Source organism: Emydura macquarii, unplaced genomic scaffold (genome assembly GCF_026122565.2).
Source record: "Emydura macquarii macquarii isolate MOO-44397 ecotype Brisbane River unplaced genomic scaffold, CSIRO-AGI_Emac_v2 contig_2422, whole genome shotgun sequence".
Lineage (NCBI taxonomy): Eukaryota > Metazoa > Chordata > Testudines > Chelidae > Emydura > Emydura macquarii.
The window spans coordinates 36,208,282-36,225,663 of NW_027132559.1; the positions used below are offsets into that span (position 1 = coordinate 36,208,282).

The 17,382-nt window shown below is 39.3% G+C and overlaps 1 protein-coding gene across 2 annotated transcripts in view; it reads right to left on the reverse strand.

Annotated features, from left to right (window-relative positions):
- Positions 1-2,184: 2,184 nt before the first annotated feature.
- The window catches only part of FAM171A1 (family with sequence similarity 171 member A1), a 117,606-nt gene continuing 102,408 nt past the window's right edge, over positions 2,185-17,382 (reverse strand). For both annotated transcript variants that reach the window (XM_067562283.1, XM_067562284.1), the window contains 3 exons: positions 8,046-8,162; positions 5,693-5,807; positions 2,185-5,047 (listed from right to left, as the gene is read on the reverse strand). In XM_067562283.1, the coding sequence (XP_067418384.1) occupies positions 3,334-5,047; positions 5,693-5,807; positions 8,046-8,162 (1,946 nt within the window). In that variant the 3' untranslated portion in view covers positions 2,185-3,333. The remainder of the gene's footprint in view (positions 5,048-5,692; positions 5,808-8,045; positions 8,163-17,382) is intronic.

A 17,382-nucleotide genomic window follows, 5' to 3' on the forward strand; every position in this document is an offset into this window, starting at 1 on the left:
AGGTCCTTGGGCAGAGATTGTCTTTGGTTTTGTGTTTCTACCGCACCTAGAATGAAGGGGGCCCGGTCCATGATTAGGGCTCCCAGGCACTATTGTAATACAAAGAAATAATCATCATTATTGTCATCAGAAGATGGCCAAGTACTTTATGAACAATTTAATAAAGTTTGAGAGCTGGGTATCAGAATGCTAAGAGAGTGGGAATTTATGGGCAAACAACCAGATCAGTGCACACTCAGTGAGAACATTAATTCCCAGCATAGTCATGAGGTTTCCTTGATCCTACACTAGGTTATATTATATGTCATGTATATATAAAACTGAGGAATTGCCATCTTTATGCACCCATCAGCTTCCTACATTCAAGATACTTTGATGTCTGTACAATAATACAAATAGTTATATTGGATGCAAAATAATGCTCATAATATTTTTAGATTATTCTGTGTTTTCATTACTTTTGCACCTTTTGCCATTGCTATCCCCTTTGTAATGAAAAAAATCACAACTTTACACTAATCTTCTGAGTCATCTGCTACATGGACTAGAGTTACTTAAATCTGTTGATGTCAAGTCATATTCTTGAATTTCAACCTTGTTCTACAGATTTTAGGATTTTTAATCTCTATATCACTGCAGCTGCAAAATATAAGCAAATGACTTCTTCACATTTTACAAAATCTGGGTTAGCGTGGTTTTGAGAATTAAAGAAAATCAGCATAGGGTTAGTGTCTGTGGCTGTGAAATTATGGGAAGCATTAATTTTTATAGTGGTAATTCCATGACAAATCAGCCAGTTTCCAAGAACCCTACCTGTCATCTGATTTGTATTATTCTTTTCTAATTTCACCCATATCATTCAGACATCTCAGATTTAACAAGACTCACATTGCATATACTACATATTCTGAGAATAAAAATATTAGATTACCACGAGTGATCATAGTATTAAAATCCCTATTTTTAAAGAGGTCTGCAACTGCAAATATTCAGCATGGGTTACTTCGCTTATATACACAGTACATTATTATGAGCAAACTGTCAACCATCAATATGCTTTCCCCTTAAAGGTAAAAGCAGCACAAATTTAAAGTCATTTTAGAAATATACTGCTGCAATTTAGTTTAGTAATGCTTGTCCTTGTCTTTACAAGATAATGTAATGGATTTTTTTGAAAAGAAGTTTTTAAAAAATTAAATTTAAATACCCATGTACTTAAAAAAAAAAAAAAAATTTTTTTTTATGAAGTTTTTAGAGGACCCCTACCTAAAAAATAATTACCATAGCAATTCTGGTAAATTCAATCTAGGTTTAATCACAATTTATTTTATATAGCTGTCAAATTTATCATAAAGATGTTACCAGTGGCTTTAGAAATCCGATAAATGCCCACTAATTTAAACAGACTTATTCCTAAAACTGTGATAACCTAGCCACACAATATATTGCAATCTTGCTTCCCTTGAAGTCAGTGCTTCCCTTGAAGTCAGTGGCAAAACTCCCACTAACTTCAAAAGCAACAGGATGGGCCTGAAATGTGATTATTAATAATAAAAACTTGGCACTTATAGAGTGCTATAATTATTCAATTTACAGTACAAAAAGTAGTTTGGATTTATGATACAGTATATTATAATTCATCTTCAGGCTTGAAGCATTAAAAAAAAAGCATGCAATGTGAAATATTTAATATAGAAAAGTTTCTCTAAAGGCCTCAAGAGATTACATAATGCGTAACTACTTTACGAAGAGTTGCTGCTAATGCTACTGGAAATGATTGAACTAAATACATACGATAAACTAAATGTAGTGGAAGAAATCCACAAAAGTGGAGATGTGTACTTTCTTTTCTTTACCGCTACACTTAGGATCCAATTCAGAAAAGCAGGTAAACACATATAACTTTAAAAACATGCTAAAGGCCAAGGGGGAAATTGGCAGGATTTCACCCCAATGCTTTTAGTGAGACCTAAGCACATGCTTAAGTGTTTTTCTGGATAGGGATGCTTTCCTGAATGGGGGGGCCTAAATGTGTGGAAAATTAATAATTAGAGATTTTCAGAAGAAAATATAATTTAATTAATTAATCACATAGAATGAATTTTGCACTACAAAAAGCAAACCAAAATTGTTTTGCATACTAAACAACACAAAGACTCCTGACAGAGAAAACCCCCCACAAAGTTAATTTTTTGAAGTTTATTTTCAATTTTAATTTTTGGATAACCAAGCAGCTCTGTAAAGAGAAAGCACAGAAGAGCAATTCTGGCACTTTTGGATAGTACATAATTTTTTTTTTTTTCCAAAAAATTTAAAGCACATTCAGTCCACTTGCTCGGTCCATAGTCCATGTTATATGGGTTAGATTAGTTCATTGGATTCCAGAGGAAAGTAACCACATATACAGTTAATGAAACGATCTTCTTGGTTTCATCGGGGCCTTTAAAACGTCCTCTAGTCTACCTTAGCTAAACAGAATCCACAGTACACATGAAAACTAGAGAATACACTGTATTGAAATGAGAAAGGCTCAGCACAAATGAGACACTTGGTGGCATGCAATTTAAAATAAAAGGTATAATTTCAGAAATTTATAAAATCCAAATAGGTCAAATAAAAGGAATTAGAAAAAGAAGGGACTGTTCATTGTTACTGTAAAAAAGGCACTTGGAGTTAATGAGACCAGAAATGGAGGGCTCGCCGCTGACACAAAATTCAGTTTGGTTTCATAAAAAGGCTCCAATACCAAGGGAAGTTACTCAGGTTTCCTGCAGCTTTACATTAAAACAAATTGCTGAACAGATTATAATAAAGACATAAAATGTTTACAACCAACTTGTAAAAATAAGAAAAGCATAGTATAAGCAAAATATTACTAAAAAGCAGCAATGCATAGCCTTCCTTTGAGATAATGCATAACTTTAGACACCAAGTGTCAAATTCTTGTATTTAAGATATCCTTTCAGTAGCATTATCATGATAAAATTGGCTTAAGAAAACAAAGTTTCACCTGCTCCTGTTCAAAGGAGATTTGAGGTCATAAACCTGCCAAAACAATTTGTCATTATTTTCAACATCCTTGATGACTAACATCAAGTAAATGGAATACCAATCACACTCTTCTTACAGCTGTCTCACCGGAGGCATCCATTAAATCACTTTTCAGAGTAATGATTTTAATTCTTTTCTAACATTTACACAGTAATGCATTTAAAGTTCTTTCAATGTTGCCCACCACAGATTTTCCTTTTCTCCTCCACAAACAATTAAGCACTTCCACAGAAAGAATATTTGGCAATTTCATATTCCACTGAAAGGTGGATTTGCAATAGCTCATTTTATATTGAAAGCCATCAGTGGTCTTTCCTCTCGTTTTTGCCAAGGACTCTTTTTATCTTCTCCTTGGTCATCTTCATCATCATCATCATCATCATCTTCATCTTCATCATGGACAGATGTTCCATGTTCAGGACTAGTTACTGGGTCTGGTGTGGTTTCTACAGTTCTTTTTATTGTTTCCTCCTGCAGGCTGGGCAACTGGACACCACTTCTCCTGCTAGCCCCATCCAATAGGCTTCTTAGGGTACTGTCCTCAGGGCTGCAAATTGCTGTTCCACATTCACTGCTACTTTGGTCCATATCATCCAAATACACAAGCTGTGTGTAAGCTGTGCTATCTGAAACTTTCTGCTCTCTTTGATGGTTCTCCTGAAGTGGCTGGTGAGTCTGTTGCAGGTACAAATGCTCTCCTCTTCCCCTTCGGGCAGATTTTGGTTCATTCATATCAACACCAGAATCCAAACTGGCATCATTACTTCCATTCCTTCCAGCTCGTTGGAGATCAATGTATGAATGTCTAACATGAGCATTTGAACGTCCATCTAGAGAAACAAACCATGCCCGAGGATGAGGCAATGGCTTTACACCTCCCAGCTCCATCAGAGCTTTTTCCGTAAGGAGCTGCACTTCACTATTCATTTGAGCCAGAGACGCATCATTAAGTGAGGCAGGAATGGATATGGACTCTGACATAGAAGCATTTTGTGGACTCCATTCACTTGCACCTGCATCTTGCAAATGTTGCTGAGATATTGCTTGTGATGATAACTGTTGGGGTTGTATCTGTTGCTGAGGATGTGGAAAAAGCTGTGCATGAGGGTTAGAAAGCTCAGCCTGAAGTCTTTCAATATCAATCTGCTGGTCTGCTGGGACAACCAGCGGTTGGCTAACATAAGGATGTTCTCCTGGTAACTTCATGTAATGACCTGGGATGACCAATGTAGGCAATACTTTTCTGTAAACACTGTCATTAACTTGGTCAACAGAATTGCAACAGATCAACTGACCTGGTCGAGGAAAAGATGTAGGTCGTTCAAGATGATCGACAGAACGAGACATCATACATTCAGTAGGTCTGCAATCTAGCAGTTCTTTTTCAGGGGCTGAAGGAGAGGGGTACATTTGTTCCTGAATATTGTATTTACTTCCTGAAGAAATATGGTTTATGGATGCTTGAATCTCTCGCTCTTGTTTTTCAAATAAAGGTTGAGACAGCATAGCATTGTAACTTCTCCTGTAATCTTCTTTGAGAGGGGACTTATATCCTTCTGATGTTTCCATAGAATTTCTTGATTTTAAAGGAAAAGTATCCACTGATTTATGGTAGTCTTTTCTTAAAGTCCCACTAGGAGTCAGGTTCTCCAAGGAGATTCTGCTCTTGTCTTTCTCCTTATGAGAAAGCAGTTCCTCTCGGGAGCTAAATTCCTGTGAGGTACTGTACGAATGTTTGAGCATAGGAGTGTGCAAATCTGCTTCTCCACTAGAAGATACCATCTCCATGTGAACAGCACTGATTAACTCCTTGGTACCTGAGTTTTCAGTGTGCCCATGGCTAGCAACAGACATCCCACCAGGAAATTCTGACTCTCGTCGAGAAAATATTAAATTGATGTGGGACATGGAGGTTGATTGATCCTTCTTAGAACCATCCAATGCTGTGGAAAGCTGCAGTTTCTTATGGTGCTGACGTGGTTTCAAACACGTCCTCCTGTAGTATGCCATAACAAAAAGAGTTACATATGTGTATGACTGTTGTACATAAATAAGATCAGCAGGTGTGAAATAACGGGATTTTTAAGCAATGATTAAAAGTTCAACGCTCGTTAGCAAAGTTAAATTAAAAAGGAATCAGTGTGAATTAAGCAAGCATTAGGGAAACACCCTGAACACTTAATTTTAAACTGTGCAAGTGTTTGGAACAGGAAAACCTAATGAGAGCCAATAGCATGTATTCACTGACAAAGGTTTACTAATCATTTTAGAATAGGTATTGTTGAAAACTGACCCAATACAGAGTTATGGCTCAAGATATACACAGCTTCTCTTTGATCTAAGGTACTAAAATATCTTCCACAGAAAATTTATTTGTAAGTTATAATGGTACCATGATTCATATAACTCCTTTCCTAACAAACATGGGGAATAAAACTTGCACTATATGCAACCACTAACACAAGAAAGGACTTTTATCTCATTGTTTCTTTCCTTTTCAGGTCCAGTGAAGTACTTATTTCTTGTTTTTTTTAAAATGTAAATTTTTTTCAACAGAAAATTGTGCATCATATCAGTATTCTGTGAGCAGGGATGTTTACATTCTATATGCAAACTGAATGACCAAAGTGGTAAACTTTACCTGCAATAATACAAAAGAAGACACAGCAAAACCACAAGTATGAGAGCCATCCCTCCTAGAATTGCCAAAAGGAACATCGTGTGATAGGTAGTAATGTCCTGTGTTACAATGGGACCTAGAAGGCCAGAAAATAGAGTTTGGACTTGTGACAACCTTTAAACAAAGAGAGGCAAGTTAAATGACAGTCATGACACCTTCTTCCATGCAGTCAGGACGCTAAGTGACCAAAACTGCCATTAATTTGCTCCCCATCTGCTGAGCCTGCTCATGTCATATCTGAGAAAGATGTGAAGAGACTGACTGATGGGTCTGCTGGCAACCACTCCAAGCAGTTTGTTCTGTGGAAATCCACCTGGCTACAAGAACAACATGCCATGCTAAGCATGGCTTCCTGGCTCCATCAATACCATAGTGCCCCAACCTCCCACAGCTGAAGTGCAGAAGCCACTGCAGTGTCTTCAGCCAGTGGAATGCATGCCACAGAACTATGGGTTTTAAGCACCCCTGAAAGCCAGGCACTAAATGCAGTAGAGTGAAAACTCTCAAGATTTTAAGAGCTGTTGATAAACTCTTTACTCACAAAGAAAGAGACACACCTACAATTTCCACTCCCAGTTATGTATGTGTAATCCCATTGGCTTGTCAGATCCTTCACACAGTTTGAAATACAAAGCCAAATTCTGTTTTCACCATAGAGAGGCGCAACTCCCACTGACAGAGTTACATGGGTATGTACTGTGACTGAACAGAATTTTACCTGTTTGTTTGAACAATGTTAAGGATCTAACCTAGAAGTTTTTAAACTGTGGTCTATGAACCACTTGTGCTCCAAGAGCCATTGTGGGTGGTCCTTGGAGACCTGGCTGGGAAAACGGTGCTGAACCTCCTTGTTTCCAGATGTGAAACAGAGAACAAAGAAGGGATGGGGAGATGAAATGAAGAACAAAATAGAAAGAGTGATTAATCTGTTCTAAAAAAAATAAATAAAAGGAAAACACATATTGCATTAAAGAGAGCTAAAAATACATTCATTCTTTCCTAATGTTACTTTTCCATGTAATCTATTGCTTTAGTTGCTACAAGATGGTATGTGAATAGGAGGTGAGATGGCCCATGAGAATCTCAATTAAAGTGTGGTTCCCACAGTGACAAAGTTTGAGAAACCTTGACTTTAGTCTTAAAAAGGAAGGAAAGTCAGAGTAAAAGCAGAATCTCTGTCCTAAAGGAAGAAATACAAGGACAAACAAAACTCCTGATAAGGTGAAATATTTTAGACAAATGGGGCCAAATTCATGACTGGTATAACTCCATTAAAGTCAGAGACAAGGAAGTCTCACAAGCAAAATATCTGCCCCATATTTTTTAAAGTACAAGTCATTTTACAAGATTATTTTGAACTGAAACTACACTTTGTCCTTGTCCACACGCGTAACTAAAGTTCAGCACTGGGTCAACTGCATCTTTCAGCAATTTTATTTTTTTTGTGGCATAAACTTAAATAAATCGTTTAAGGAAAGAAAGCTGCCAGAGGGAATCTTTCTCCATATACTGAGGAAGCTTGGTGGAATCTACTTGGGCAAACCTAAGAACTATCTCCTACACAGTAGGTTGCTTTGTTTATGTGTTATATATAGTTTGGTTTGTTTGTGTAGTCAGGTCAAGGTATTTTCATCACACTACCTTTGTTCTGAGTTTATCAAAACCTAATGAATGAAGCCTCTCCGAGGAGGTGGTTTTTGTTTGGTTTAAACAAATAAGCCTCTGTTTAGTTGAAGCAGGGGAACTGGAACAAGAGAGCTGGCCACAGGGAAAAAAAACATCAAACCACATTGTTAATAATCTCAACAGGAATATAGGTACACATCACAGCTAGTTCACATTGATTTCTATGTTATTTAAATAGCTTCCTGAGTGCCAACCAAAGACAATCTACACAGGACAGTCGACCAGTACAGAATCTGGTATTTTGCTTATTTAACGCCAAATTCCACCCTAATTTCAGAAACTTCATAACACATGTTTTAGTAATTGTTGGAACTCACAAGTACATTGATATCATTACTCCCCTCACTGTCTAGCAATGAATTTACCAGATATTGGTGACACAAGTGACACCGGTGCAAGGAATACTTCATTCAAAAGTTTCATATATAAGTGATTTTTTTATTACTGGGGCTCCTCCCCTCACCCCAAAAGATTTTAACCCATTACTTTCAGATTTCTGTTTTCTAATAATCCATTATTGATCAAGAAGTGGCATCTCAGATGAGGTCATCCTGAAAAATATAAATGTTATATATGAATACTTAATATTTATTAATGGAAATATTAATACATTTCAATTCAATATTACCTGGGTTAGTAGGAGACATGGCTGCAACCCAATAACCCAACTGTGGGGCAATGTATGTCCACGTCAGCTGATTTCCTTCTTGTTGTACAAGCCCTAAACTGCTCTTCAACCATGTCCCTGTAAAATACAAGATTCAAAATAGGGCATCTTATTTTTTAATATGAAACCAATATATACTGGTGAAAAAAATAAATAATAACTTTCACCTTAAAACTTATCAGTAAGCACTATAAGTCACGTATCACTCTAAGGATATGGAGGTCTTTAACGCATACTTCTTTGACAATCATTTTTGAGACTTTCCATCAGAAGTCATTTGAGAAGCTTTATATTAAAAAAGAAACTATTTAAAATAAAGGTAAGCTATTAAAGATTCTAAAATGGATATGGGAACTAGTGGTTGCCATCCCAGATTCCCTTTGTTTGAGGAGGTTATTCCTGAAGCTACCACACAGCAACTTCAGATATAATGTTTTAGATTTATAAAGCCCTCTTTGGAATTCTCACTGTTCAAAGAGGCATTGTAGAATTACAGCAAATATCTCCAAGTGTCTATTTTGGCTGCAAAGATTTCGTTCTAAGGAATATGGATATACATATATGCACATATGTATTCGGCACACTACATCCCCATCTTCCTTACTTGCAATCACCATTTAGAAGACTAAACATTTTTATTTCCCTTCAAATGATTTGTTTTTTCATATAGAAAACTTTTGATTTGTTAGCTTCTGTGTTTCCAACAGAGAAGAAACTATTTGGCGTTCAGCTCTGTTTCAGCATCATCATCATCAGAGGATCAGTCGAAATGCATGTAGATTTGTGACTAGCGTTTACTAGGTAACAACTGATATTTTTAAAACATGCTTTTCAAGGGAAATGGTGTATAAATATTTTAAACAGGTGTTGAGAATCCACAGGAAATTAAGTTGGTCAGGTTTTCATCCTGAACTATGCATAGTACTTACTGACTTTAAAAAAATGGTGCTTCTATTTTCAAAAGATACAGTGCATTGCAAACTATAGTTTTAGGAAAAAGCTTTAAAATTAGATAATTATTTGCATTTTGTTATATATTAAAGACCCTGACGCTGGGGCCTACTAAAAATTGATTTCATTTCTAAACCAGCACAGCACCTTAATAATGCTAGTAGACTACTCCATTTTCCCTGAATGACACACTGGATTACTGTGCTTCACGCAACTGAAAATTAAAAAATTGAAACAGGACGTTTTCAGGATTTTAAAGGTATATTGCAAGTAGAGAAAATTGCTCTGCATGGTGGTGCAGGTGTATTCCTTAGAAAGAAACCTTTTCAGCCCATACAGAAGCTTTGAGTTTTGCTGTTATTTTAGAATGCCTCTTTGATGAGTAAGACTTCCAAAAGACATGTTCAAATTTATCTTGATCTAGCACTTCTGTTTTACTTCCACCTGTGGGTGCCATACAAGACACAGTATCTCATATACTTCAGTGGATAAACATCTTCCCATTCTCAAAGAACAGTTACAAATTTCTGCTACAAAGGGGGAGCTGAAATACTGAAGTTACCTAACACATTTTGAAGAGAACTATATATTGTATTCTGACTAACCCTCCCCTCAAATGGTCTTCAGTGTTTCTGGGCTGAAACAAAGTCCTTTTTATGATTTCACTAATGAATTAGAGGATGAAGTGGTGGAAGAGAAAAGGTGAAAATTTGAAAATGATTGTAAAATACATTTAAGAGATTTTATTAGCTGCATGTAATACCACAAAATTAACTTCAAGATCCTGATGATTTCTACCATAGTTCTTAAATTATCCACATGAGCAAATCATAGAAGTGTAAGATGAATGGCTTCTTTTAAAGACATTTTTGAATATTCATTTATTTTTGACCTGAGATTTCTCCTACATAATTAAATCCTTGTGTAGCCAGGCGGTGTAGCCTCCCTCTGAGACTGACTCAGAGGGAGAGCCAAACCCACCCTGGGGGTTTGAGCCCAGAAGGACACCACCTGACCGGAAGCAGGTGGGCGGGGCCAGGCCTTTAAAACCCAGACCTCCTAGCTCAATCAGGCCCCAGTGGCCAAGGGAAAAGGACACCTTGGGGCTTGAGCCTAGGGCCATACCAGAGGCCCACATAGAGGGGAAGCGGTTGGACCTACCCACGGCGTGGGGCCCTGCCGATCCGGAGGAGCTGCCTGCTGCCTGGAACCTGGAGGAAAGCCTGCCCGAGCTGCCTGGGACTCGGAGAAAGGCCTACCCGAGCTGCCCGCTGCCAGGGACCCCGAGAACCTGCCGGCGCTGCCCACTTCCTGGGACCCAGAGAACCTGCCAGTGCTACCCACTGTCTGGGGGCCTTAGGACTTGGAGGAACTGCCCTTTGCAGAGGACCCTGTGCAGTTTCCGGAGCTGCTGCTGATTGACGGGGAAGGATTCGCGGGACTCCTGCATGCCCTCGAACCCAGCAACCCAGAGGAAGGCGACGAAGCCCAGGTACTTAAACATAGGGTAGGAGGAAGGAACTCAGGGAAGCCGACTGTGGTGCGGCTGAGCTGCGGCGCAGTGAGTCGGCACATTTCGGCTGGAGCCCCGCCAACCCAGTGAAAGGACACCCCATCACTGACAGGGCCCTGGGCTGGGAGGCAATGGAGATGGGTGGGCCTGTGTCGTCCTCCCCTCCTTTCCTCACCCTAACCTGGGGTGGATGTTGGCTAGCGCCAGAGCCTGTCCCTTACTTCCCTGCCCTGCCTAAGGGCCGGGCCACAGACTGCTGCTCCCCCTGCTAAGTGCTCGAGCATGTGCGTATGCGTCTGCCTGCCCTCCCAGACCGGCAGTCCATAGACTACTGACTCCCCCTGCTAAAGACCAGAGACTGCTGTTCCTCTGCCCTGCCAAAGGGCCAGGCCTTGGACTGCGGCTCGAGCCTACGCGTGTTTGTCTGCCTGCCCGGACAAAGGGCCAGGCTTTAGACTGTTGCTCGCCCTACCAAGGGCTCAAGCCTACCTGGGTTTGCTTAACTGCCCTCCCGAGGGCTAGGCAAAAGACTGCTTCCTCACCCGGTCTGAGGGCTGGAGACTGTTTCCCGCTGCTGGCCCGTCCCTGACAGCAGGCCCGATCCTAGACTGACTGCATGCTCGCGGGGCGAGAGACTATTCCCCCAAAAAGGGGCGACCCCCTTGATTCGGACTTCCTGAAACCGTAGGCGCCGGGAGGTGGGGCCTCCCTCTGAGATTGACTCAGAGGGGGAGTCCCCAGCGCTGCCCCTACAGGGAAACTTCTACACCTTGTAAACAGTCATTTTTATCTCATAATAGAGCTTGTGTTGATACAGTACAAGTTTTTTGCATTACACATAATATTTGAGAGACTGCTACATATAGGTGAAAACCATCGACATATACCAACTTGGCATTTGAAGCCTGTTTGAACATGTAACCAGTAATCACATTCAATATGGGTGTGATGTGGAGAGGAAATTAGTATTTTTTACATTGTAAGGTAGGTCAATAGGTATAATTTGTCATTTCACACAACATCAGCAAGAACTTTGTAATCTGAGCACCTCATCTATAGTAATACATTTATCTACAGAACAACCCTATGAAGTAGGGGAGTATTATCAGAGGCAGAGAGACATTGAAATGACTTGCCCAAGGTCACAAACAAAGTTTCAGGTAGATGTTGAGAACATAGCCAACAATCTCACAGGGAATGTCCTTGTTCCATTAACTTTTGGTACAGTGACTGCTGTCTGTGACTGAAATGACAGTCAGCAAGAACATTGCTCACAAGTGAAACCCCAATTTTCTACTATTCTCAGCAGGGTCAGCCTTGATAACAAAACCTGTTTCAAAGACATGATGCTAAATGCAAAATAAGTAAGAAGATACCAACTATTAAAAGTACAACTACGTAAAAGAGAATTTGTAGAGTTTGCCGGAGGTCCAAAAGGGCAGATAGAAAACAGGAATCAATCTGCGGGGGGGTGGGGGGAGGGAGGTGGTGAGTGGACTTATTCTGCAAGCCAAGCTTTTTTTTACAGAGAGAGTCTCAATACCTACCCCTACCTACCCCCCCTCCCGCCCCCACACACACACACCCTACCTTGTAGCAAGGCTGATATCTTTGGTATTTTATAGGTTACATGTTAGACGTGGGAGACATTTGGACATTAACAAATTAATTTATGATTGCTTCAGATCAAGTTAAAGGGTAAGGCAGAGAGGCTTTCAGGAAGGGGAATATGTAAGACTTCAGAGGAAAAGTGGAGCAGGCTTGAGAGACAAACTAAGGCAGAATGTAGTGTCCTCCTTTCTCATAAAAGTCTATTTTAAAATATTTTTCACACAGGCAAAAATGTGATGCAAGCTTTGTGATTCAAAAATCACTAGGACTGACTGCTCAAGAAATTCTTTAAAATACCACTTATTTCAATTTCTGCAACAAGGCAAGTTTAAGAGGAGTCAAAGAGTTAAAAAAATCTAGGTGCTGAGACCTGCGTTTCTCACTGACTTCAGTTGTGACTTCTGAGAATCGGAATCTTTAAGTTTATACATGAACCCCTCATCACATCAAAACTGGATAACTACAGAGAATGAGGAATTTTATATCCGCAGCCAAATCCGTGTTTATGGCAGAGTCATTATTGCAGTTATTCACTGGAGGAAACTTGTGTCCAGTTAGCCTTACTCACACTGCTCTGGAACAAACAGCATCCTTGTAATGCCTCTTTAAAAGCTCTTCTGCTTATTATATGCCTGCATAGTGCAGTGATCAAGAAGTTAGCAGAGACTTCACTCTTATCACTGAGCAGAGCTGAGTTTTCATTCCAGCAGAACAAGATTGCCCACATTTTACCAACAAAAGGAAGCTTTGTACTTGCAGAGAAAGTGAACAAAAGGGTGTACACAGCATAAGGCTAGCCAGCCTTCTTGCCTGTCCTCTGCTCGGTTAGCTCGCCCACTTGTTTTTGCTAACTACTGGCTATCAGCCAGAACCCTAACTGGTCAGCGCAACATAAAAGAGCAACATAAAAAGCTGGTGTTCCCTCTCTTTTTTAAGAGAGAGTCAAAGCTCTAGTAATGTACCAGGTACATGGTACGGGTCACCACTGGACAACAGTTACACACTTATATCCATTTTAAAATACAGAGAAAACTTTGGTAGTTCAGATACCACTATGTGGTGACAGCTGGAAAATGCTGACTTTTTAATGGAGCTCACTCTATCCTCAGAGAATGAAATATATTGCCTCATGCCAATGCCAAGGATGGTCCCCAGGGCCTTGGTTGACAACCTGGATGGAAAGCCCAGTGTGTGCTCCTCCCTGCTTCAAGACTGTGTTAAAGGTCTCATCTTTTATTATCTGTCATTCCTCACCAATAGATATTTGATAAATTTGAGTTTCTCCCCCAAGTGGTGGCCAAAGAGTGAGGAACTCCATCTTCCATTGCAGCAACAGCAGATTGCACCTGTGCTTCGTTTGGTATTTTTTTTCTTGTGATAAGCTGGCCACAGGTGTACACAGTATTCCAGGCAAGGGTGCACCATCGATGTATGTAACTGCATTATAATATTTTCAGTATCAGTTTCTATTCCATTCCTTATACAGCCAACATTGTTTGCTTTTTATCTGCTACTGCACACCGAACAGTAGTTTTCCTTGTGATGTCCATACTGATGCCCAATGTTTTTTTTCTAGAGCTCAGCAATGTGTATGAGTATGTCAATTTATTCCTTCAAACAGTCACTGCCTTTCAAAACAAATGCTGGCATATAAACCCAAAGAAAATAATCTCATTATTCTACATTTCAGTTTTTCATTCTGCCTGGGTAAGAGTTGGTCATAGCTGCGCTGGACCAGGAGCAGCATAGAGATTTAGTCACCATCCCGGCCCCATGCTCCCTCTTCCTTGCATGGGGATGGGATGGGGAATAAATTACTTCATCTCAGTTTACTCTCTTCAGTGTGCCCAGTTAGATGCTCTAGCATGCGAACAGGGAGTTGGAGCGCAACAGAGACAGGGCTCCTCCCTTTTCCTGCCCCATGGATATTGGGCCAGAAGCCCCTGCTTTCCCCTTTGCAGCCAGAATTGCAACCCTAGCAAGGCCAAGCAGAATTTTAAGGGAGGAGAGGGGAGTGGTTTCCTCTCTAGCTGAGTGAGGGCTATGAAAAGCTAGTTCACTGAATCCAACTTCCTCCTCCCCTCACAAAACAACAGAGCAAAGAAGACAATCACAAATCATCCACACCACCGACAGCTTTGGATGAAGTGCTATACTTACTTATAAGCTGCTAGTATGCATATAATAGATAGATGAGAATGTGTTGGATAAAAAGAAGTTGGCAATTTTTAAGACTCTGATCCTACAGCTCATTAGGAATATTTCACAATGCCTGTGTGCATCTTTCAAGCAGAATCTGTAAGTTTTATATAGTTTGTGAGTAGTGTATTGTTTCGGTCAATTCACCATTGCCATAAATCTATAAAGACCAGGTGGTGCTTCATGGGAAACTTCCATATAGAAAGACAATTCTTGCTTATAAATTAATTTTACATTTCTCTGTGTCTTTTCTCCCCATTGTTGCTTCATGGAGCCAACATGCTGATCCAGGATTAAAGTCAAGGGAGCGGCATGTTGGCTCAAATGAGCAGTTAGAGGGAATGTTATAGTTTTCTTGTAACTCTTCCCTCACCAAGATTTCATATTAATCAATGGTGCTCACTCTCTAAATAAAGAGAACTGTATTAGGCAATAAATACAAAAAATAATTTTTCTTTTAAAGGTAAAGGGGACCGTCTTTTTAAATGCGTCACTTAATGTAAATAACTAAAGTAAGTAATAACCTAAAGAGCAAAACACACCTAAATATTTTAATACAATTTTTAAATATAAATGACATATCAGAAAAAAGCTCAAACTGAATATCGAGTGATGGCCAAAGAGAACCCTGGACCCTTAATAATGTCAGAAGCTGGTTGAAAACTTCAACAGAGCAGCAGAAATAAATTCTATTAGGTAGAAAACATGACACTACACTGCATGCATTACTTGGATTTTGGGAAATGTGCTCACTTATCCCAGACAAAATGTGGGCTTCATCCTGTAACCACCTATTTGCATGGCTAATCTTCACCTGCGACTTCAAAGGCACTAGTCACATAAGTGTAGGCAGGGTCTGGACCTTAAGGCTGGCTCTGCTTCTACAGGGTAGCGGTGCACACAATATTGATTTGTTTTTCAAAAAAACCCAAACCCTATTATTTTAGATGCATTCAGAATGAAACAGAAGCCAATCTAAGCCCCTCCATAGTCTGCGTGCACTCATTCATGCACACATGCTCACAATTACAGAAGGCTTGCTTATGCTTCCATTGAAGTCAATGGCTTCAACAATGCAGGATCATGGCCACATATAGGCAGAGCTGCCCGCAAGGCCTTCTGCTCAGAGGTGTATGCATGCAACTCTTAGTATGAGTCAAGAATAGAGGAGACAAGTTCCACTCTTAGCTGTGCATGCATCTTTGACTTCAATGGGAGCTGCATGGCAACATTTGAAATTGAACTCAGCTGTAATGGAGAATTTTTAATTCTGGTTATATTGTGTTACGCTTTCTAATCTGACCATTTCATCGTGTCCCAAGTTACACCCCTATTCTTACTTACATTGATCAAGTTTTCTTCCTATCGCTGATCGAAACAACCAGGCATGTGACTGTCACAGGAGTACGCTATCACTCCTAGAACCCCACGTATTTCTTAAAGGTGAAATAACAAAAAATAAACCCAAAAGAGAACATAAAAAATGACAAAACAAAAAACTCACGCCTCAGCAGCAGCTCCTGACCCCACAGGCCAGGCCTAGCTCTCAGCTATGAGCATTGCAACCCAATGCATGGGATTCCAGCGCTGCTCAGTTTTGACCTGGTCACCCCTCCATTTTCATGCAACCCCTCTCCCTCCTGGGGCACATCCTGACCCTCCCCAGGCTTTCCACCCCTTCGGGAGGGGGATTATTGGGGGGTTGGGTTCACTTGAGGAAGGAGATATTTAAGAGATACTGTTCTATGCCTGCTTTTAATTCCTAACACCTTTCAATACCATGGAATAATTCTTAATAAAATGATTTAATATAGATAGACTGGAATTTATAACTGTTCTTATTTCTATATGGTCATTTGAGGTATTTTATTAATCTAGATGTAATTAAAAAAATCAAACAACATTTTAAGGGCTAAAACAAAACAACACAAAATTCCCAAAAAATAAAATGAAAAATGATATAGAAGAAGAATTTCACAAGGCTCAAACTACAGCTTGTATGCAGCAAAGTAGCACTCTCCAATGCCAAAAGTAATGTCCAAACTACACAAGCATTTAGTTTTAATGTAGTTAGTGTTACATTTTTATCTAGGACTTCCTCTTTTCTACCCTCAATCTGAAGAATAAGGATTATTTCCTTCTCAAAGAAACCCATTTTTCTCATTATTTACTTTTCTACATGACCTTCCTACAGGAAGCACTCCCTATGAATTAATTAGCAATTTTTTTAATGACCAGTAATAGAATTATCCAACCAGATCTTCTGAAAACAATCAAAGTAAGAGAATCAAAACAAAAGGATCAAAGTTCTGCTACTTACAATGCAAATGATTGGTTTCCTGTGGGTATGAACAAATAAAATGGATCGTTTAATTAACCAGAAATCAAATTAAGCCTGCTATATTGACTTACTTTTTATGCCTAATATTATCCTCACTGGACAGTGTCTTTGAAATAAAATGGGGATGATTTTTAATTACCACACAATATCCTAGTTGTATAAATACACATTTCTGAATAAGAATTAGTTTTCATTCAGCTACTGATTTCTTCTACAGTGGCTGTGATGTCAGGATGGCACTGTATACATGATATAGGATCCAAAAATAAATGTACGTGTTAGAGAGAATGGGATAGGACGTTAAACTATTAACTGTGTACTGTACATGATATTCAAATATAGCTAACATGATTATTTCTAAAGCTAATTTCTTCAGACATTTCAAAATGCACTTGGTCTCACTGAGAATTAAGTTCTCGGCAAGTTTATGAAATTAACCTTTACATTCTTCTGAGTTAAAAAAGCCCCAATTTTCTCCAAGTGCGTAACTGCCACTTTTCATTCTGATAACCAAAAAATTGTTTACTGAATTTTCTTAAAACTGGCAGCAAAAATCATTACGCTACACCCAGCATAAAAAATTTTAGTCTAACAGGAAGAATTTTTTTAGGAAAAGCTATGAGCCATGAAAATACAGACTTGGAAAATTCCTGCTTGACAATCAATATAACATAGCAAGTGCC